Source organism: Malaclemys terrapin, chromosome 2 (genome assembly GCF_027887155.1).
Source record: "Malaclemys terrapin pileata isolate rMalTer1 chromosome 2, rMalTer1.hap1, whole genome shotgun sequence".
NCBI classification, from domain to species: Eukaryota; Metazoa; Chordata; order Testudines; family Emydidae; genus Malaclemys; species Malaclemys terrapin.
The window spans coordinates 94,778,302-94,802,506 of NC_071506.1; the positions used below are offsets into that span (position 1 = coordinate 94,778,302).

Genomic DNA, 24,205 nt, shown 5'->3' on the forward strand with positions numbered 1-24,205 from the left:
GCAGCTCAAAAGTGGATTTGCAACAGGTTCAAGCTGTTTTGTCAGTGAGGATAATGATCTCCCCCCAGGTTTGTTTGATGTCTTCTGAGTCAGCCAAATCTTCTCCTCTTCATAGTATTTATACTTCAAAATAAAAGGCTCTCAAAGCGTATCCTATCCATAAAATGGAAATATTTAGGGTAAGACTTCACCCTAAACACTGATGCTCAGAAATAAGTCAGAGAGAGTAATTTTAATTTCAAACATACCTGGGAGAGTCTTCATGCTGACAAATATCTGATTATTTCACAGGACATTTTGACCTAGTGTGTTTCTTGACTGAATTCTGTAAAAATGGAATGATGGCTGTACTAAAATATAGATCAGATGGTTTTATAGGTTAGCAGCAATCACAGTGTTAAGAGTCTTATGGTCCTGAAATGTTGCACTTATTTCAGATTCTTTCAATTAGCCAATGTCCAGAGTAAGGAATTAACCTGATAAAACCCCCGGAAGTCAGCTGTTCATCTGGCTCATGCAGTGTTCCCAAGCTGTGAGTGCAGGCACAGAGCTTCCTCATGTGGTGTTCCTTAATAGAATGTGGGTTCATAGTATGCAATATGCAGTATTCTAAGCTGGAGAGTGAGTAAATTTGCTGCAATCCATCGTGGTATGCAGACAGAGAATGGTTCATGGATTGCTCTCCAGTGGAAAGCAGACAAAAAGAAAAGCACAGCTAATGTGGGCTTTGTAACAGCAAGTGGGCATAAAGTTGCTCATGTATCCAGAGGAGAGTATCGTGTCTAGAGTATGGCCCAATTTGATATTCTCCAATGGAATGTAGGTAGGTACATGCAGTGTTCCTCAGTAGTGCGTGGACAATGCACTACTCATGCAGTAATGTGTTAGGCACAAAGCATGGTCCACAGGGCATTCTCACCATGAAGACAATGAGCACAATATGTGGCCTGTGCAAATAGTCCTCAGTGAAATGTTCACAAGTACAGAGCCTGTACAAGGTATACACTCTCTTGGGGAGCTGATAGGCATTCAGCATTCCCCAGGTGCTCATTACCCAGTGGAGGACCAGAGAATTGTCTATTTAGAAATGCATGAAACTTTTTCACCCATATATTTCATTCCAAGCGTCATTTCCAAGCTAATCATATGACTATTCATTATTTACAGTGCATGCTGGTCACCTTAATCATACAGTGGTGTTTTTTTTTCTTTCTGAATGGATAATTGAAACTTTTATGAGGGAAAAGAGAGATATTCCAAGATGGCTTTGCAAATGTGTCTGGAGCAAACCCCTACCTGTGTGAATAATCATAAAACTTTCTCTCCCTACAAATGTTACGGTAAACAAAAATATTACTTGTATGATTTTTTACAGAAAAAATGGCTTGTGAATACTATCAAAGTGACTTCACACTTACTATCCAAATAAATATTCACCAATACTTCCCGCTGCCCCCACACCAGTAGTCCCATACCTCTTGTCACAGTAGAGAATGGATTTGGGTTATGCCAACTATTTACCTGTACATTTCAAATCTGAGCATTTCTCAGGCAGATTCTTTAATGTTGCTATATATTTTTCACAATAAAACAAGCAAATGGCTAATTATATGCTCGCATACCCAATGAAAAGTTTTTCTAGTACACCCTTGAAGGAGGGTATAGCTTTCTCCTTGTGATTTAGGTTGCGAAATTCCATAATATCCCAAACTATTCAACTGACAGCTCAGAAAGTGGATCAATCCAAATGGAATGATTAAGGTGTTACAATGGTGAACACACTCATTAAACTTCTCCACAGCACAGAGTAGGACACCATGGAATTTAAGAGCTTTTTAAATAGGGAAAGTTTATAATTCCATATAGATTCTGTTGCAAAGATTAAAGCTCTAACTCTGAATGAAGAGGAATTTTATTGAAGTTCCAGATACAACAGGACAGCTGAAAAATGCAATTTGTGTTAGTCTATTGAGCATTTTATCACACATGTATACACTAATTTACATCTACATATTTATAGAAATATACATGCACACAAACATAAATTTGCTGATAATGACAGCTACAGTTAAGGTTGCATTAAAAATTTCCAAAAAACCTCTGTTTGCACATACTCATACTGTAGGTTTCTGCAAAAATCACAGGACCAGATTCTGATAACCAGATTTAAGCTGAGTAACTCATTAGTCTACAATTATTCCCTTTAAATTCAGTGGGACTATGTAAGGGACTCCATATATAAATAAAAGTATCAGAATCTGGCCCAAAATCTGAGGATATCACAATAAAGTGATAAAAAGAAGTTGATCATATGGGTTATAGGCATTCAGAACACACAAATACAGTTAAATACAATTGTAAAATATACATCTTAGATTAAAAAATGTAAGTCAAACAAGGCAGCTGGAAATCTATAAAATGTTTATATGGGGAAAAGTTAATTAAAGTTGTTGGTAGATAACTCAGCTTCTATTTTCAGCATAAGAAAGAGAGAGAGAGACAAGTATCCAAATCTCTGTCAGATGAGTTATTCTTGAGACTGGTCATTTTTCCTGTGTCTAATTCTTTCCAGATTTTTATATGCCATCTGTCCAGTGCATCAGAACTATCCTTTCTCCAATAAGCAGGAATGGTGACCCAAACTGGCAGTAAAAAAGTAATAGCCTGTTCTGAATAAAGCTAAAATTCTGATCACCACCAAATAATAAAGCCATTGTGGGAGATAATACAAAATGTTAACTGAAGATCAGGTTACTCTGCCTTTCAACCAGAAGCCAAAATCTTTTTATTTTTGAACAGTTGTGCCATCATAAAACCAGATTGTACACAATCTCTACAGTGTAAGTCATTTTCAGAGAAACACTTACTACATATAGGTTACTCTGGATTAGGTTAGTGCCAATATTATATGAATGAGTCTATGGTTAACTGCAAATGAAATTTATTTCATATAGCAATATATCAAGGATCCAATTTATTATAACTATGAATGCTGATGTCTCTGCCAGCCCTCCATGTAATCCCAATTTTCAAGGACTTTGGTCAGCAATTAGAATAATTTTGTGCCCATAAACCTTTTTCATGTCTCAGAGAGACATTGGATTAAAAACTTATGCTGCATGATATATAACTAAAGCAAAAGATACAGAAATGTAGTGAATTAATATCCTACTTTGCATATGCTTTTTCAAGTTTTAACATCTTACAATTATGGATAAGCATCTGCTTCCTACCACATTTAGTCCAATTGCTTAAAAAAAACCAAAAAAAACAGGGACTTCATCATATCCTAATAAACTGAAGGGGAGTTTGGCCATAGACTTCAGTGGGAGCAGGATTGAGCCCTAAATTAGGCAGTGGGGGACAGGATGTATCATGAAAGCCATCCAACATGACTAAACATGTTAGCAATTTGTTCCATACAGTTCCAAGTGTGAAATGTATTGACAAAGAAATATTTTTTTATATCACATTGAGAAGCAAATAGTAGAAATTTTAGATCTTTATTAGAGATTGTTCCTTTCCCCTTTGATTTTTATGTTGGTCCCACATAAACAATAAACGAATAGAACGTACGTGCAAGACCAAATATTCAGCTAACGAAAAAGGTTCCACCAAAGAGGAAAACATATACATTATATAAAATGAATGGATTCTTGAGAAATGTAGGCATGTTTTCAGATCTCTATTGTATAAATCACATTTAAGGTTAGACATTATTTTCAATGGCTAAAACTTCCAGATTATTTTAAGTCACCTGTCAAGTGAAGATGTATTGCTTTTTGCCCCTCCACCCAATCTACATTGACAGTAATGGTCTTATGATGTGCAGTCAGGAGCTTAATGACTCACAGTGTTTTATAATAGACAAACTGCTCAAAGGAAAGAATCAAGGAGTATATAAAGGCCTGGATATTCTCTCCACCATATAATCTTTATGCGTACGCTTTCCTTATTACAGGCTCCAAGATGCCCAGGGAAAGCTGCTGTAGTAACTTTGATGATATTTACATATGAAAAGCTTCCAGCTAATTATATTCTAACTGTTCCACCTGCATAATAAGAGGATCGAGACCAAAAAATAATAATAATAATAATAATAAGGCTTCTAAAGAAAATTAGAAGCTGTGCAAAACATTAAAGAAAGGACCAGATCAAGCTATGCTCAGCAGAGAATCAAGATTGGAATAGCAGTGGCTGGTGCAGGTAAGGGATAAGACACTTTGTTAGAACTATGTCAAGTTCCAGAACCAGCTGCAGATAATGAGTAAGATGTATTAGCAAAAGCTAAATATACTCTAGGTCCCTGAATATACTGTGGGGGAATCTTCATTGGTATATAGAATATAAACATGTCACTATCCATAACAGATTTAGAGACACTCTATGGAATTTTGGACTTTTCTAAAGCCTGATGACTTGGAATTCAGACGAAAAGAAACAATGAAAAGTGACTGGAACACTAAATAACCTCATAAATGAGGAAAGAAAGAAAGAAATTCCAAATAGGATGAAGTAATTTAACATCATTAAGATAGTTAAATTCTTTTCCACATATCATGATGAGAAATTGTTCCTAAATATTATTTCATGATAATAATTCAAGTGCGTGACTAATTCAACATTTTTTGAACAGATGTACATTGTTCAGATTGATTATAGGTGATGGGCCCTGTAGGCATAGCTAAAACAGACAGGCACCTATTAATGGCTACTTCACTCATTATCAGAGAGTCTAAAGACATCCAAACCCAATTTATATAATATTATGGAGGAAATATCTGACTCTGCAGATTTTATGTACAAAAGCCTCGAGGCAGGAATGCAGTAGATCTGCCCCAGTTCTGCTATATGGTGGGAGGAAGTAAATGTGCAGATTATTATACATGGGCAGCACTGCACGCATAATAATTCCACTGAGTTGTCATCAGTCCTCGGGAGTGCAAAGCAGGGAGAGCTGGTGTGTGGTTGGGAAGTTAGTGAGGTGTGGCCAGTTCATTCATGGACTCTATGAATCCAGTGCTTACAAAGTCCAAATGGAGATCACCGTGGATCCTGGTTGCTACAATACTTAATTGGCTGTCGCAGTAGCCCCGATCCAGCTGTGCTTGTGCACCATGCCCAATCTTTGGCTTGGGTGGGGATTATTCATCAGCCATGCACAAAACTTTCACTCTGGCTTTATGCAAAGGATCTGCATGTTACCCTATATGCAAATATTTATTTGTACTATGACAATCTATAACAAGCAACAGAGGGTCCTGTGGCACCTTTAAGACTAACAGATGTATTGGAGCATAAGCTTTCATGGGTGAATATGACAATCTAGTTTGCTGGCAGTTAAAAAGTCTTAGTACTTAACACTGTCATTCAGGATACACATACAAAAATATGTCCGTAGATATGGAATTAATTCCTTATAGCTAAAATAGTGGAAGAAATCAGTGAAGTGGAAAGGACCTGAAACACATGTCTACATTAGAACCTACTATCTAGTTAAAGTATTTTTCTCAAAGCAGGAGTGTCAATATAGTGTTGTTTATTTGGACTCTATAAGATAATCACAAATGCAATTAGAATTAAAATAGTTATCTAGGTAAAGTGGTGTTGAATTATATGAAGAATAATATACAATAAATAACACAGAATTAAGCATAGTAAAAAAAACAGAAATGCAAATAGTATTTTACAATCTGAATATTTTCTGCATCTTTTCCTAGGGTCAGTGTATTTTCATTTAATTTGTTATACACTTCTGTTTCATAGTATGTGGTCCAAAATATTTTTAACCACATTAAATAAAACATACAGTGTTTGGGTAATTTAATCTTCCCACCTAACACAACATATTGCATTTTATTTGACTCTATAACTAATAATCAGTAGGATATTGGTTCATCAAATTACAAAATTCAATATTTTTTCTGGGTAATGGATATATAAAAATAAATGATATTTCACTTAGACACATTGCTTTTTATGGTGTGTCACTTATAAGTGTCATAGGAAGTCCAAAGCCCAAAGCATTTAAGTTGTGAAACAGTCAACCTGCTGTTCGATTTTTATATACTCTCCCTTTCTTTAAAAAAATGGCTTAATTCACAAATGTGCTGTGCGCAGCTAAACATAGTTAAGAACTGAATCAGAAGTATCAGACATAATAATTCATTCTCTCTACTGTAAAATAAATTGCAGCCCTATTTTAATTTTATACTGGGGGAAGCTCAGATATTACTATTTGTTCTGACAAGAAATATAAAAAAATATAGCAAAAATTTGTTAACTAAAAATTGCATGGGAAAATTATCTTTATTTCCCACCTTCACATACCCCAGAAACAAGTAAATATGCTTAAACTAGAAAAAAAAATGAAAAAGCATCTGAGTTGCAGTTGAGTGGAAACAAACTCCTGAAGGACTAAAACTTATTTGTACATGACTGATTTTTCTTGTCTGATTTCTGACAAATAAAACTGTTGTCATGCTCAGGTGACCCTTACGCCTCCAGACTGGAGTCCTTATACCCATCATGGTTGGCTCACAGAAGAGATTAATGTTAATTTTGTAAATAGTTGTTCCACAAGATGCAGTAGAGCTGACTGGAAAAAAATCAAAATGGGAAAAGTCATGACATTTTTTTCTTCTAAATTTCGACCAAAAAAAAGGTGTGTGTGAAATATTATGGGTGTTTTGAACCAGCTCTCACCTGGCATGTCACCAAGACAGAAGATATCTGATCAACACAGTGGGGGACCTTAGGCAGATATATGATTGAAAGGTGACATTTCAAATTCTGGACTTTTCCCTGCACATGGTGGCCCATACTTAGAACCCAGTGAAATTCTTTTATATTATAGATAGATATAGATATAGATATAGATATAGATATAGATATAGAGAGAGGAATTTTGTTTTATTTTATCCTCCCTGGAGGGTGGGAAGCCCTGGGGTTTCCTGCCTGTAGGAGTGGGAGACCACAAGGGGAGGAAGTGGAAAGCAAGCTTTCCCTGTATTCAGCCACCACCAGCCACTCATAGAGGGTTGAATGTGGGCTGGGCCAGGCTCCTCACTGTGTGCATTGCAACTTTGAGTATGCAGGGGCGTCGCAGCTCTATTCACTCAAATTTGGCCCAGCCACCCCTCCATCATCATGATGGAAGGGTGGCCAGGCAAAATCTGAGTGGCATTGTGCCAGAGATTTTTGTTTTGTTTTATTTCATAGTATAGATTGGTTCTCATATTATCTGCCTAAGGTCCCCCACTGTGTTGATCAGATATCTTCTGTCTTGGTGACATTTGAGGTGGAGAGCCAACCAGAGAGAGTGAGGTGTGGTGAAAGGGAAGTCAAGGGGGAATATTTGGGAAGAATTATTGATGCAAATGAAGTGATGCAAATTAAATTATGAAAAGGAGGGCATTGTCTTATTTTCATAAATGCTCCAGATTTCTGGGCCTGCCTCCTCAGCAGGCACAGTGTACCAAACTGGAAATTCTAGTGCAACAGGAACACAGCAGTTAACAGTGTCAACCAGCTGGCTACTGACCAGTTACGTCTGTATTATATTAGATTTCCTTACAACTCATTTCAAGTGGGGACTGGGTAAAGCTTGGAATAAAATATTATGTAATTAAACTGTGATGAAAAATAATGTTTCTAGATATCCTAATGGACAGTGAGGATTGAGGTGGACAGTGCTTAATCAGAAACATCTGTTCAGCAGGTGGCTGTTCAAATCAGAATAACCATGGCGATTGCAGAGGGTAAGTATATTCATAAATATACTTGCATGAATTTGCAAATTGGAGAGTTTTACATACCCTAATATGACTATGTGAGTAGAGGCATGCAAAGGTGATTGTGTTTACCAAGCAGCTTTTATAGATATCTCAAAGCTTACTATTTTACCACTACTTAATAGTTTAATGTTTCTCCTTTTTCTTACATATTGTCACCGTGTTGAAACCTTTTAAATACATAATTAGAACATTAAAATAAACAGCTTTTTTAATTGTATTACTTTACCTTTATTGGTATGGACGTCACGGAAAGAGCAACTTTGTTTCCTAAAGAGATTTCACTTCATGGTACTTATCCCTCATTTGAAGTCCAAATCATCTATTCACAGGATCATAACTGGATGTTATGGAAGTCATGTCAGATAATGATGTAGCTGTCACATCTTTTTAATTAAGAATTGCTCCACCTTAAGTACACAGTGCTGGTATCCTTTAAATCCCTCTTCCTGTTTTTCAGTCAGGCTTTGTTCCAGTAGTGATGTGTTCCATTGATCATGGCACTTGAAGACCATGGAGGCAGAAAAGAATTAGTGTAGTGGCTGAGTGGAGAGATTTACTGTGAAGATAGGATTTGGTTTAATTGCCCATGTAAGAAGCTATCCATTTGATACTGAGGCCAGATTGGGTAATTCAGGGATGGTGGGGGCTGGAGCCTCCAGTGATAGGAAATTAGGATCTTTTATTCAGGAGACATGAGTTCAAATTGGGAGAGAAGATTAGGGGAAAAAATGGAATAAAGGATTGTGGCAGGTGCTGTGAGGGATTAAAAAAAGAATCCACAGTCCAAAGTCTCTGCAGAGTTTTTCCTCCCCCCTTTGAAAAGCTCTGAAAAGAAAGACAATTACTAGTTGTTGGTTTTTAACTTGTATTTTTATAGTCCGTCATGCGAAGAAAATTCCAGTAAAAAAGCCAATGGAGACAATGGAAACTGCATTGGAGACAGTGAATCATGCCTACCACAATACAATATCCAGGCAATGATCTCTTTTTTCCTGGCAAACACAAAATAACCTTTTCCACTCAGTACCATATCCCTGACATTGAAATACTTTACCCTGTTCATACATAGGGGTTGATGGTACAACTTCTCAGATTCCCGTAGTATGACTGAAATCTCAGCATAACACATGAAGAGGTGGGCTATATAGCATAATATTGCAACTAATAGGTGCTCTAGCATCCATGGCACCAGCAACATTGTTTGAGCCCAAATCCCTAGCAAATATTCCATGCTGTACCATCAAGGAGGAAAAGAGGGAAGGTGGGAGGTGTCTCAGCTAATTCAATGATTTGCTAAGAGGAAAATAAATAGAGATGCCACAGTAGCCCTTAGAGGAGTTTTCATCTTAATAATGATAAGCCTTAGATTCCCAAAAGCTGTGGGAAGAGATCCGTGTTGAAATGAGAGATTTAGGTAGTAGTGCTATAAGATTTCCTCAGTTTTTCGGTGGCTGTTTTCTTTCCCCAATTCAAACACTGTGTCAGAAATGTCTTAGCAATAATGTTTTACTCTGTTCTCATGAAATCCATGATGTGGGCCTAGAACGAAGGCCTGAACACCCAAAATATATACAGAAAGGACCATACCGGAATATACTGTACAACAACTATATGGTCACTTGCAAAGACCAAAGCAGTTAAAGTTGCTCACTAAATTTTGCAGCCTCTATAATTGGACTCACTGGATTTTTGACACTGGGAATGGAATCTGGCCAGACCTATGAATCCAAATATATCCCTAGAGTAACTCTTTTAACCCGAGTTTATTTGAAGCAGGGGCAAATTTGGCAAAGAGGGTTTGGGCGTGACCTCCACAATTCTAATTGCCTGATGGCAGCATTTAAAGCTGACCTGTAACATACTAATATCAGCAGCTAAGGGTCCAAAGCCTCTTAAGCAAGACTTAAAAGAGGTGGCAGTCTCTGTTACTGATATACTACCAGAGTTACATTTACTTAAATAATCCTGAGGTTGATATGGAGATGGAGAGATTTAAATCTGGTGTGAGCAGTGAAGCTCAGCAGGACTCACAACTAGGTGAGCAGTGCATACTGCTGAGAAATCAATGGGAGAGAGGATGTCATTTATAAAGTCATTAGGCTGAGAAAGCAACCTGATTGGCCGATGAGGATTCTGAGCTGTGTGATTATGAGACCGAGCGGTCCTGACTGGGAGCATGCTCATTTGTTATAAAGAAAGTATCATATTCCAGGTGGTTCTAACACAGTATTAATTGCACTTCTCTGTTGCTGGGTGCATGCTTAATCCTGGCACTCCTCAGAAGTGTATATAAATGGCCAGAACCACAAATCCTATTCTTTATTATCTTGTCTATTCCTCTCGCCGTAAGAATACAATTACTACTTCAAAATATCTTCCTGTATAACTACATTTAGTTGCTTCAATCTCCATTTGTCTATTTTTGATTATAGATATTTGCATTCAGAACAGCTTAGCGTGCCCTTGTCAGAGCCCAGGCAGAACGGGGCAGAGTGTTATATTTAGAGCGGGGCGCTGAGTGGGACAGGGTGTCATATGTAGAGTGGGGGGCAGGGCGAGAGAGTGTGCCATAGGTAGATGTGGTGGCAGGGCGGGAGAGGGGGCCATATGTAGAGTAAGCATCAGAACGGCACAGAGAGCCATAGGCAGAGAGGGGCACAGAGCGGGACAGAGTGCCATATGCAGCCTGAGGTTCAGTATGAGGCAGAGTACCATATGCAGAGCGCAATGTGGAGCTCCGTGCCGAGTAGGATGCAGGGACCCATGTGGAGTTCCACATAGTATGGGAGGCCAAGCCCCTTGCAGAGCGGGACACTGTGTTGCATGAAGGGCCCCACTTGGAGCCACACACAGAGCGGGCCGTTGGGACACTCACAGAGCGAGCCGCGGGGCGAGACACTGGGGCACACACGGAGCGGGCCGCAAAGCGAGACACTGGGGTGCACACCGAGCGGGCCACTGGGGGGCTCAAAGATTGGGATGCAAAGCGAGACACTGGGGCGCACACAGCGCCAGACACAGATTGAGACACTGGTCCACATGTGGGGTGGGACACTGGAGCGGGCATGGAGCCACACGCAGCTTCAGTCATTGGGACACTCGTGGAGTAGGACGATGGAGTGGGCCCAGAGCTACACACAGCTGAAGGCATTTGGAGACTCATGGCATAAGATGGTGGGGTGGGCACAGAGACACCCATAGCTGAAGGCATTTGGAGACTCATGGCGTAGGATGGGGGAGTGGGCATAGTGCCACACATGCCTTGAACCACTGGGGCACACATGGGGTAGGATGCTGGAGTGGGAAGAGAGCCACACATACCTTGAACCACTTGGGCAGACATGGGATGGGATGCTGGAGCGGACCTGGGATCACTCATAGAGAAAGAAACCGGGACTCCCAAGAGGCGGGACACATTGTCACACACAGAGCGGGACACACTATCACTCATGGAGTAGGGGGCATTGGCAGCCGCAGCACGGTACACAGACTCGCACATGGGGTGGCCAACAGGGAGGCACACATAATCATATACGAGGGGGCCACCAGAGTCACCCGCAGGGCCATACCCAGAGTTGCACACAGGGATGCACACATAGTCGCATGCAGACTGGGGGTTGGAGTCGCACACGACCTGTGGGGCAGAGCCACACTCAATCTGGGGGGCAGAGCCACACACAGTCTGTGGGGCAGAGCCGCACACGACTTGGGGGGCAGAGCCGGACACGACTTGGGGGGCAGAGCCGGACACGACTTGGGGGGCAGAGCCGCACACAACCTGGGGGGCAGAGCCGCACACAACCTGGGGGGCAGAGCCGCACACAACAGCATTGGCATATCCTTTGCAGTAGCCAAACTTGTGGCATCTGAAGTTGGCCAGGAGCTGGTGACAGCCTTCCCTGTAAGGTGTAAACTCCACTATGGTTCGTGCCTGATGATTAGCAGCCAGTGTTCCCAAACTGAATGAAGAGATAGAAAGGAAAGTGTTCTTTGTCACATACATAGCTTATACTTATGCAGCAGTAGAAACTGGCTATATGCCTGTTATGTTTGATCTGTTTTTGTGATAACTCTGCCATATGCCATCTCTATCCTAGACTATAAAATTTTGTGACAGAGGAGGGAGGCAAAAAAAAAAAAATCATATAATGAAATAACATGACTTTTCCTTCTTATTCAGGGGAAGGTTATTACCAGAATTTACCAGTGCCCTTTTATTAATCCCACAGAGTCATCCAAAATTTGTTTCAACAATGCTTTATACTTTTTCACTTCAGCACCATAATTGGAAGCCAATTCCACCTATTCTGAGAAATACCAGCCCCTTGAATTCTTTGTAAAGATAGCATATTCCATTCTAACTTCACTTTAGGTCTTTATCTCTGGTCTGTCTGACTACCTCAAGTTCATTGAGCTTTATTAGATGAGTTGTACATACTTCAATGAGAATGAACCTTAATAGTTTTCTTTCAAGACTAAATAGTCCCAAACTTTGTCAATTTTTCCTCACAACCAGAAATAGCAACAGATACTAACCAGTTGCTAAACTCCTTTTGGGGTAGAATGGCAAACACAGCAGGTACTAGGTGCCATCCTTCCCCAGTGGAGAAACTATGGGCTTGTAAGGTATCCTGGTGACTGACACTGCCTTTTTCTAATTTTGAATGAATTGTAGGTTAAAGAAAAGAATGTTGGGTATAGTGACTGTTTAGCAATGTATATTTAGGGAGATCCTCTTCACAGATTCAAAGGGATTATTGTACTCTCCCCACTAATAGAGGCTCTGCCTAACATATGGGTACCCAATTAGCATTTCTCTCAAAGGAAATAATGTGTTTCCTCCAATGGACAGTAGCTCTTAACTATTTTTAATTTATTTCTTTAAAAAATGAAAGAATATGCATATTCTCCCAGCACTAAATGCTCTATTATTTGCAAGGGCAACTAGACTCTCAATGCAGTCTCACAGCAAAGGCATGGACTGGTGGAGAGACAAAGTCCTATTCAGCAATAGAGCAATTGAAACCTTCCAATGTCATATTCAACCGATGAATTCTGTTTAAATAGTTGTTGAACTTACTCAATAGTTGTTGGCTCTTTGAACAGTCCACAACCTTCCAGGTTCAGTACACAGTTCCTCAGGTTCTCCTGGAGGGGATTGCAGAAGGAGATCTCTGCAGTGCACGTAGCATGCACCCTGGGTTTACCTAGGAGCTGATGAAAGACACAGGAACTCTCTTATGAATCAGCTTCCATACGAGGAGAGCTAAAAAGATTAGGGCTGCTCAGCTTAGAAAAGGGACGAGTAAGGGGGTATGTGATAGAGGTCTATAAAATCATGAATGGTGTGGAAAATGTGAATAGAGAAGTGTAATTCACTCTGACAATACAAAACCCAGAGGTCACCCAATGAAATTAACAGGCAGCAGGATTAAGAGAAATAAGAAGTACTTTTTCACACAACATACAATTAACCTGTGGAACTCATTGACATAAGATGTTGTGAAGTCCAAAAATATAACTGGGTTAAAAAAAAAACAAAAAAAGCCTAGATGAGTTCATGGATGATAGGTCCATCAATGGCTATTAGCCAGTATGATCATGGATGCAACCTCATGCTTGGGGCAACCCTAAAGCTCTGACTACCAGAAGCTGGAAGGGGAAAACAGGAGTGGTTCTCTCCAGAATTGCCCTGTAATGTATCCTGAAGCTCTGGTACTGGCCACTGTCAGAGACAGGATACTGGGATAGATGGATCATCGGTCTGATCCAGAATGGCTGTTCTTACGTTCTTGCATCCCTCCAAAAAATAGCATTTAGACTAAACTAGGATTTTAACAAAGCTGAAATATCAATAAGGAAATAAATGGAGATTTAAAAAGGGAGAGTTATTCACCTAAAAATCCCTCCCTGGTAAAGTTGGCAGACATCTCTCCTATGAGATGAGGTCAATTGTTATTAGATTCAAAATCAAATTCTCTGGTAAAATGAAAAATAAAGGAAGTTCTGTTGCTTCCGATTTTTTCAGCACTGCAATCACGCATGGTGATCTAGGAATAGCCATGTGTGTGTGTGAAAAAGAGTTTCTTAGACCAATGGGTGTCCCATGTGTATGTGGAGCAACTAAGGAATGTGTTTTACCTTAATATCAACAGGAGGCTTGTCAATCACAATATCTCTGTTCACCATCAGGACTTCACCACCACATTCTGATTCTGAGATAGCTACCACTCTCATAATGTTGTAGTCCGAGAGATGAGACCTATACTGGTCAAATGGTATGTGTAGTGGAATTGTTTTCACTGCAAAGTAAAATTATTTTAATCACTAATCTGTTTCTCTCATCTGATATTTCCTGCCATTTCCATCCTGTAATTTGACTGGCACTAAACAGTACGGGTTATACAGTAGCTTGTTGAATGTTATGGTATCCCATTGTCTTTGAGTGCAGACATGACATCTGCACTCAAAGACAATGCAGTTGTCTTGGTTAAAGGAGATGCACTACTATCCTCAGCACTGTGGCCAGTTTCAAGGATCTTTAAGTATATCATTGCATTCCCCAGGAAGTTCCTCCTTAATTAAAACTTTAAAGCAGAACATTTTATTGTGCTGTGTTTCCTAATCCTCAGTGATATCCCAATCTCGAGAATTTAAAGTTAGTATAAATGAATCCAAACACTAAGGAGGTGATGGTTTGATATTCATAGAGTATATGGAGAGAGCTTGTTGTCTCCGGAAAGCAAAATGATATTAATCACAAGCTAAGTGTTTGTGATGTGACATCCCTTCTGTCTTCTTTATTCCATGGCTTATCTAGTAGTAATGCTTGGAATGTTCAAGGCATCCCATTTCCCTTGAGACATATCATAATCTCCTCTAGTCAAAGATATACACACCTTTCCTCAAACCTTTGGCTGCTATCATAGCTTTCGGAGAACTGTAGCTACATCAGTGTATTTAACATAAAACTGTTCCTTAGTTAAAACCCGGACCTGAAGATTTAATGGTAATGAACTTCTGAATGCTCACCAATATCCCTAACCTTTGGAATTTAGCTCTGGTAGAAATTAAACCAAATACCAAGCAGGGCCTACAAGCCACCCAGAAGTATACAAGCCGCGCAGTGAATTTGCTGATCTTTGGAGGATCAGACCAAAAGCAAGCCAACTATCAATATTAAAGGAAAGAGATCCCCATTAATTTAATCTCCTGGGGCTGTTAATAGGCCTCTGACTAATCCTGATCACAAGTATTGACCTATCTCCTGAGGATAGTGTTGACTTTGGACCAACAAGAGTGAATTATACAGCTCCAATGTTTCTTACCTTCCCTTGGACCCAGAATGACATTCATATTGTCCTTCCAGAACTGATCCAATGGACATCCATTGCATGTCATCACCTGAGCACACAAGTTGAAATTCAGGTTCTTGGGCTCCTTACGTAAATTTTCAAGCACCCATTGCAGACAGACATCTTGGCCATATACAGGGCAATTAGCCATCTTAAGCCTCATAGCAATACCAGCATCACTTAGGAATGGGCTTCGGAGAGATGCTAACTCTCTGTCTATATCTGAATTGGGAGCATTACAGTATCCAGAATGGATTTTTCTATAAGCTCTGTAAAATGCTTCTTTGTCTTTCAGAGAACCTGTTGAAGAAGATATGGGACATTTAACCTGTTGGAGATGCAAGAGATCATAATAACTCCCTCAGTCCCAAAAGTGATTAAATTCCTTCTTCTTCTCTCCCCTCCTTAGAGCTTAATCTGGCACATTCAAGTGTAGAACGTAAAGAAAATGCACCTCCTCTCCAAGACATGGCAGTTCAAGGAGACGGGAATGCTGAAAGAAAATCACTTGGAAAACATGCTTAGTTGCAGTTTGTTACCTTATTTTATATCTGTAGAGTAAATAAATAATAAAATAGGCATTCAGTGTAAGTCTCAGAACCAGCTTTACAAGGACCAGAATGTGTACAATAGACCACATTACATATATCTGTCTAAACACTAGAAATATCCATATGAAGACACTCTCGTAAATGTCCAGCTTCTTAACTTTGCGCCTGTTGTCCTTCAGACAGTCAGCCGGGGTTTCATTTTTACAGTTAGCGCCTACCCATTTCACACTCCTGTAAGTGTTGTGCTGTATAATCCCTTAAATACTGTTGGATGGAGAATATATCCCAGTAATAACTTATACTGACAAAAAAATGAATATGAGGGTATACTAGATATGTCAGGTAGCTAACTAATGAGCATGTGAGAATGAAGCGGTTAACTCTTGCTTGAAGAATGATTTAGGGCCTTTCAGAGGTCCTAAGAAACCTAATCCTGATCTCTATTACCCAATTAAGGAACAGGCAGGGCCAGAATATGAATGGAAATAGTGGGAGTGAATGACTTTAAGCACAATCTTTAAAAAAATCAATTATATTTAGAAGCCTTTGGAATAAGGTTACTTTCCAAAAACTAGATCAGTCTGGAGAAGTTTTACTTTAAAACTGGGAACTTTCACAATGAACAGAATGTGTTTGTTTATATTTCTTATGATCAGCATTTCAAACTCCTGTGAATCCAAGTAAAGTCTTTGGTCCATACCTAATTCATACTTGTAAGCTCTGGTGATATCCTCACGTAGGTCACTACCAATGCACTTGGTGCTGATGTATTGCCCACAAGGCCAAGTGTCACAGTATAGTTTTGTCTTTGAGACAGAGCCTTGGGAAAGCCAGCCGACACAGCTTGCATTCAGCCGAGAGAATATATGATGGCCGTCATAGTCCAAGTCCAGATCTCCATCTTTGATGCTTCTGACCCAAGTAGGACCACAGCATATTGAACCTAACACAGATCAAGTCAACCATATTACTACATTATGTAACATAGCATGCCTACTATACAACCTGTGGAATAGGACAGTAATGACATTTACAGAAACATAAGGTTCATTTACCTCTACCAGTCTCCAGGGGTGTTGGATCCAGACACTGCCAATCACCACAACATTGATTTAGATCTCTGCGGGCCATCCAAGATTCATTCCAGCAGTGGTAGCTCCTGTAGCATGTAAAAGTTCAGAGACTTTGTAAAGAACTCTCAGGGGCCAGTCTTTGGTACAAGTCAAAATTCTAGACCAATCAGACTAGGAACGGGGTAGGGTGGGAATATGAAAACTACCATTGGTGTGTGATAGTGATCTAGCTGCGTGAATGCTGTATTGGGACCAGACACTATAACTATAGTGCTCTACACCAATGAAAAGGAGCCTCAAGAAGTCAGCTATCAAAGAAACAATTATCAACTAGGTGATCATGATGGAAGATGATGGTCCTGATCCCTGATGGATTTGTTTCACATGATCCAGTCAGTATTTTTGGAGCCACTCCAAGACAGATGGCCTCATTTGCAGGTAGTATTAAGTACTTACAAATCTGGTGAATGTTTTATAAGTATCTGATTCTCATGTAGATTCAGCAGTCAAGCAAGTACTACTAGTGTATAATTATATCTTCTTGCAATGTGTCATCATGAAACTGAATGATTGCAACAGTCTTGCAACACTAAAGAAATGGTCCATGATCAGCTTATGTGAGTTCTTGTACATCAGTAATAGCATTCACTCATTGTTGATTTCACACTTACCAAAGACTGTCTTTGCCACGCAGGGTTTTGCCAGTACAGTCAAAAAGTTCATTGACAACAAGAGGGTTCTCAGCACGTTGAGGAGAATAGAAGTTTGTGACAACACGGCTTGGGATTCCCAAACACCTCATCACTGTAAGGGAAAAAGTGCTCCAGAGTCCAGAACACTTATTCAAAAGTCCCTATAAAGAATGCTTTCCTGGAATAAGTTAGCCAACTCCTTTCCTTCCTATTTTTCAAGTAATTTCTCCTATAATTGACACATAGCATGTAAATAGTTTGAGCTAAAATCTCCAACAACAAACACTGAGTGCACATAACACTAATGGTGCAAAGTCAGCTTCTCTAGGGGACTTCATTTCGGTGTTGGGAAAGTAGCAAAGGGGGACCTAGTAGTATGAAATAGAATGTTAGGCTTTCTTCCTGGGTCCTTTAGTAGGCTCAACAATAATGGTCTCTGACTAACATCAAACATCTTGAAAATGTCAAGAGTCCTCTATTATATTAATTGCAAATGAAGCACAGATTCAATTTCACTATGTTACAAAACATCCCCATCAACCAACTTAGAAACGGATTTACCTCAGTAAGTAATCACTTATAACCATGGCAATGGATATTTAGCTCACTAAAATATCCTCTCTTTCCAGAGGAAAGGATAGTACTGTAGTTTGCAGCTCATTGCTTTGCCTCCCAGATTTTAGGAAGAGATACAGACAAGCATTTTATTGCAATTGTCACTGCTTGTTCTTCTGATTCATCATCCAACCTTGTGCTAGAAGGCTATACTACCACATACCGAACACTGTTCTTACTCTGCCTTTTATCACTGGAGAAAAATGCTCAGCAAGTGCTGGAGCATATAGTACTGACTGGAGTCAGGGCCAGAAGGGCGAGTACTGCTTTTCTTCCTGCTCTGATCACTGCTGAGACAAAGCTGGATCTCACCCTAGTCAGCCACTTTATAGTGAATTTATTTTGGTAACAAAAAATAGATCCACTTTTTTTCTGGTGATATGCAGATCAGTTGAGCTGCTTGCTATAGGCTTTTGGGGGAGGGTTGTTTTCCTTGACAGGTGTGGATATATTATTCCCCACCAACTTGGGGGGGCTAGCTTACCTGTGCACATTACTGATGCAAGAGATGCAGAGTCTCCATATCTGACTGGCCTGCATCTCCCTTTATACCACTGCTGAAGGATGGGAACACTTCCATTCCATGACAGTGGTTTAGCCCCCTGCAGGTAATCATTGTTCTGTGGGAGCTTCATGATGCTGTTACTGCTATGGCCACAGATCTGGAAAACAGACAAGAATAAATCTAAATACCTGATCACTTCTCTACATCCTAAGACTTTTCCAAGATAGAAATTCTGCACTGAGCTATTGAAACTGTGGAAATTCTGATTTACATGGTTAGTTAAATTCCTCCCTGTTTAACTCCATACGCGGTATATGTGTGTGTGTGGTTCCTGTGTGTTTCACTCTTCTCCTACAACATAGCTCACTGCTGCTGATGCATTCAGAGGTCATATGTGATTAACCATTCACTTACCATGTGGTTTACCACCATGCTGACATGCACAGGATCATTGCGCCAACTACTTTCTCGGTCAGAGTCATGATGGTAATTTGCACCCATATCCAGGAGTTTCAGGCAGATATCCAAAATGCCATCTTCAAACTATGTGCACAAGGAAAGAAGGCTGTTACAGACACTATGGAATGCTGGCTTTGATAAGTTTCCTTTTGTTTTCCTTTTATTGCTGTGATCTCTTCATGCAAGTGAGCAGACCCCTTTTTCTAAAGGCCAGTGCCCATGGCTTTGCATTGTATCTCATATCTACTGGCAGAAAGGAAAGGATTCCTGTTAGAACGTGTAAGGGTAACTCCTTGCTTGGCCAATGGAATCATTTCCACCTTTCATTCAGAGGCTTAATATGAGGTACTTCCCCCCCACTTCTTCCAGGGAAGTCTCTACAACCTTCCCAACCCCTGTAGGGTGAAAGTGAAGTTAAGTCACCTTTTCCCCAGAGTTGAGTGTCTATCCTGTAGTCCTCGCTAGGGCTGGGTGGGAAGTGGTTTTCCCATCCTGTGAAAACTTTTGAGATTTCAAAAGGTTTCTTGTTCTGTAGCTATTTCCTTTTAAATTTGTTTTGTGAAAATCAGAGAGAGAAAGAGACACCCACCCAGAGTAGCCAGATGGTTAGGGCTCGCACCTGGGATGTGAAAGGTTCAAATTCTTGATCTGAATGAGGCAAAGCAGTGACTTTAACTTGGATCTCCCACATACTAGATAAGTGTGCTAACCTCCAGGCCTTGGAGTCATTTTCTCTCCCTGACCCAATGAATATTGATATAAAGTGTAACAGGTCCAATAGGAGAGATTGACAGATTGACTGTATAGCCCAGTGGTTAGGACACTCCCTGTGATGTGGGGGAGACAGATTCTGAATCAGGCAGAGTCTGGGTTTTCTAGGTGAACGCCTGGCCCCTCACCACTGGGCTATCAGGTCTCTCTGCTCTAGTGGTTTCATGGTGGATTTATTTATTTATTTATTTATTACTTGTATGTTAAAGTATTGAGACTGGAGCATGGTCTGGATTGGCACAAGAAAAACTCATGAAATTCTGTAATATACCAGATATTTATGTAAATCTTGGATTGCACCTGTGCTATAGAAAGGCAAGATCAGTCTGGCTAGGCTCTGTCAACATCATCTTTTGAATTATTGTTGGGTTCTACAAGTTCTGAACAAGTCTCACCGTGTGACATTTACCTGTCCAAAGTGCCACGGTCTAGAAGTAATGTGCTTGTGAACTCCCTGGTACAGCATTCCTTGTTCATTCAGGACATATTCTTTTCTGTGGGCCTCATTGTACATATACACAGCATCATCTGGAAAAGAAGCAGAGACAGAACTATCACTCTAATTTCTCTACCACTCACTTTCTCTTTCCCTTCTCTCTTCCTTTACAAATCTGCTGCTTTTTCTGTCTTTTTTAACTTAAACTTAAGCAACATTTTTAAGTGTGTCATCTTCTTGGAAATATTGTTAGAGTTTTGGATAAATTGTTTAATAACTCACTGTATATTTAGAAGCTTGATTTTTGTCAAATCGTTTTTCCTTTAACAGGTCTCACCCAACTTTAAATATTTACAACCTGAATTTCAGAGATCCTGAGAACCTCTGACTTCCACTGACATTGCAGTTACTAAGCACATCTGAAATTCAAACAGTGTGTGTTTAAATTTGGCACCTAAAAACCAAGGTACGCAAAATTACAGACTGTTTTTGAATACTTGGCACTTACTGACTCACTTAAGGTCATACAGGGTACGTCTACACAGCCTAGCTGTGACTGGTCTGTGTCAACTGACTCAGGTTCATGGGGCTCAGGTTGTGGGGTTAAAAATTGCTGTGTTGACATTCGGGCTCAGGTTGGACCCCAGGATCTAGGACCCTCCCCCCATCATGGGGTCCCAGGGCTTGGGATCCAGTCTGAGCCTGAAAGTCTACACTGCAATTTTACAGCCCTGCAAAGCCAAGCCCCATGAGCCCAAGTCAATTGATATGGGCTAGCCATGGGTGTTTAATTGTTGTGCAGGTGTACCCACAGAGTCAGTAGTAACAGCCAGGAACATTACCCAAACCTACTGACTCCTGTCCTGTGCTCTATCCACAGGATAGTGGCCTCCCAGCTCAGACTAATTTATTTCACAGTGGTATCATGAGGCGCTTTAATATTCTGATGAAAAGTGCTGTAGAAGTGGCGGGGGGGAAACATCATATTTTAAAACTAATGGCATTAAGTGACCAAATGAAAAAATGAGCTCCTAACTTCTCTGGATTTTGTAGTCTTCAATATCTAGATTGGGAGATCCCAGCACTTGCAGGAGAGAAAATGAACATGCACAATCTGAACCTGAATTGTGCATCTCAAGTCCATCTCTTCTGAGAATATTTTTTACTATCCCAAACACCCTCTCCCTTGAGGCAACTGTTCCTTATAATTTTATTAATTTCAAACTCCTATAAGCAAAATAATAAATATCTCCAGCATTTCTCTTACCACAGATTTCCTATGGGTTTCTTACCAGCACACCAAGGATTAAAGAGGATGTAAAAGTCTCCTAGGCACCGGTCATATGTGCGATTACAAGATGTGACGTGCATGTTGAGAATATGGCGGCCAATACAGGCATTGGTTGGTGGAAACAGGGTGATGTTCATGCACCTTTTTTGATGAGGTTTGTAGCAAGCACTCCAGCAGCTGTGATCTATACATTTGCCTAAAGAGAAGTTGCACTTCGTCCCATTTGACTCACAGGGTCTGAGGCCTTTTCAGGAAAGGAAAAATACAAGTCTGAATAAAAATGGACAAATCATATTCAACAGACACATACTTTGTCGAAATGACATTTGCAATGTAAAGCTTCTAAGATATAAGGTCTCTTATTTATGTGAATAATGCACAGCATGGTTGGGGGGAAATTAAAACTCCACATGAAATGCAAGGGGGCTTGGAGAAGGTATCTATCGGCACAGGTGGTGAATGGGGAAAGATTATTTATTAGTAGAGGACTGGGAGAAGACCACACATCTTCATGCAGTTTGGAAGTGATTACCTGTCTCCACAGTGAAGGAAATGGTGTCCCTGGAGTCATCCCATTCCCGATTTTGGAAGTTCACATAAAAGTTGAAGGCCTGGCCTCTCCTCACTATTTGTTTGTCAGTGCCAAAGAAATGAGTGTTATGGTTGTTGCAGTTGTGAGGACAGTTCAGGTCTACATCTCCCGTTGCAATAGCTGCAGGAAAAGAGAGGAATGAACCCAATGAGGAAAAAAAAATATATCATTGAGGACTCATTATTTAACAGCTGTTGCCAAGGCTTCCTGCGGGAGGGGGAAAAGAGGACAGACAAATAGAGAGCATAGCAATTAATCAAAGCAATATATTTTAATTCTGAAGAACTAGTTAAGGAACAAGAAATATTTCAAATCTTCAAAAGCATTGAGGAACTGGTCAGTAGAAGGAGATAGGGCATATGCCCATATGAAGTTAGTTCCCTTTGTGGGATATACAGAGCCCACCTCTGCTCCTAAAAGCATCACATGTTGAACTTAAGAAGATGACAGAATTGAACTCTATGGAAAGCTTTACAGCTATTGTCAACCCTAACCAAAAGCATCTCTCATTGAGAAAAGACTAGAGCCATGTAAACCCCTCCTAGGGGTTGTAGATGAATCTATAACTCATAGTCAGCAGTATCAAAGTCAACTAATAGATCTTCATCTATCAACTGGAGGAGACTGACAACCCACACGCAACCAGCACATCTACACGACGTTGAGACATAAACCCAATTTAATTGGGGACACAGAAACCAGGATAATCCAGATGCCATTTAAGCTGCCTTGCCAAAACCTTCTCGGTGAACTCCCTAAAAGTAGGAGATTCTAAACAGGGCAATAACTGGAGTTAATCAGCATAGCCAGATAACATTTTTGGAGCAATGATCTAACAATTGTTTCTTTAAAGGAAGCTAGTATCTTGCTGTCAGCTAAGAGAGCCACTGATAATCAACTCTAATACCTCCCATTGGTTTTCTCCAGCCAATGGGAATTTAGCTCTAAATCATGGGAACACAGAACATTAATTATTTTTACTTTATGCTTTACATTTAGTTTATTTTGTAATTTGCCTTTTCATTCCTCTCAGAAATGGCCTTCACACCATCTCCTCATCATATTCCCCATCATTCTCAAGGTTTAAAATCACTTTTGATATCTGTAGGGGGTGGGCTGTTTTTTGTTACTGTTTTTTAAAGGGGAAAAACTGAGTTCAAATATAAAGTAATTATCACAGAAAATATTATCGTCTTATGACAATATTCACAACAAAGAGTATCTAAACCACAAAAATGATCTCTTGGCTTGAATTTACGCAGTAGTTTACACAGATTTTGTCCATGTTTCTGGCAGGTTCATTAGTCTGCTTGCCTTGTCTGCCACCTCTACTTTCAGATGTTAGTCACCTGATAACAAAGCTCCAAGGCACTCACCTTCCATTTTCCTTGCACACAGACCAGTTTCTTAAGCAGACTAGCGCCCAGTCCAATTGCTCCTTAGCGAGTTCGATGCTATACACCAAGATCTGGTTGAGTTCATCTGTGACTGTAAACCTCCTCTCCTGTCAGTAGTATTTATACTCAGAACTACAATACGCGTATGCATATTGCAGCAACAAAATGCCAATTAACTAGAACATGTTTAGGGTGAGGCCTCACCCACATATTCACTGATGCTCATAAACATCTCAGAGTAATATTCACTTCAAGCATTACCAGAGTGAGTCCTGCTGAAGGCAGGGAGGAATTTTGGTTCTTTGCCAATAGCATAGATGTCTCCAGTGGCCCAGGTCTCTGGGATACTTCAGTGCAATGATGAATCTGAAAACCTGAGCGTAGAAAATCATGTGGTGATCTAAGTCACACAAGTTGAGAACACTTTGTGCCCACCTTTACTTATAACAAAGAATTTACTTGACAGAAATTGGAATGAATCAGCATAGCCAGATAACATCAAGAATTTCCTGTGGAATGTAGGCACACAGTATAGCCTACTATGTGGCATTACTTGCCAGAGTGGAGGCTCAGAGTGCAATATACCCCAGTGGAAACTTTCTTATCATAAACCATAATATAACTGCTTTTGGAAATGAGAGTAAATTTCTACCTGGAAACTACACTGTTCCT

The 24,205-nt window shown here is 40.1% G+C and overlaps 1 protein-coding gene across 1 annotated transcript; it reads right to left on the minus strand.

Annotated features, from left to right (window-relative positions):
• Nucleotides 1-8,654: 8,654 nt before the first annotated feature.
• On the minus strand, nucleotides 8,655-23,601 carry LOC128832025 (protein-glutamine gamma-glutamyltransferase 5-like). Its single transcript, XM_054019040.1, has 13 exons — nucleotides 23,513-23,601; nucleotides 22,077-22,256; nucleotides 21,546-21,788; nucleotides 20,227-20,345; nucleotides 19,002-19,130; nucleotides 18,567-18,744; nucleotides 17,447-17,579; nucleotides 16,758-16,861; nucleotides 16,403-16,645; nucleotides 15,125-15,451; nucleotides 13,938-14,098; nucleotides 12,877-13,010; nucleotides 8,655-11,755 (listed from the first exon to the last, which is right to left on the minus strand). Exons 1-13 carry the CDS (start codon nucleotides 23,517-23,519, stop codon nucleotides 10,249-10,251), a joined length of 3,465 nt encoding a protein of 1,154 aa, XP_053875015.1. The 5' UTR covers nucleotides 23,520-23,601; the 3' UTR covers nucleotides 8,655-10,248.
• Between the last annotated feature and the right edge of the window lie 604 nt (nucleotides 23,602-24,205).

Coding starts and splice junctions, on each gene's coding strand:
- LOC128832025 (XM_054019040.1), bottom strand. Junction 21,789..22,076: donor TTCCTTCACTGTGGAGACAG/GTAATCACTTCC, acceptor TTTCCTGAAAAG/GCCTCAGACCCTGTGAGTCA. Junction 18,745..19,001: donor GCATGGTGGTAAACCACATG/GTAAGTGAATGG, acceptor TCTGTTTTCCAG/ATCTGTGGCCATAGCAGTAA.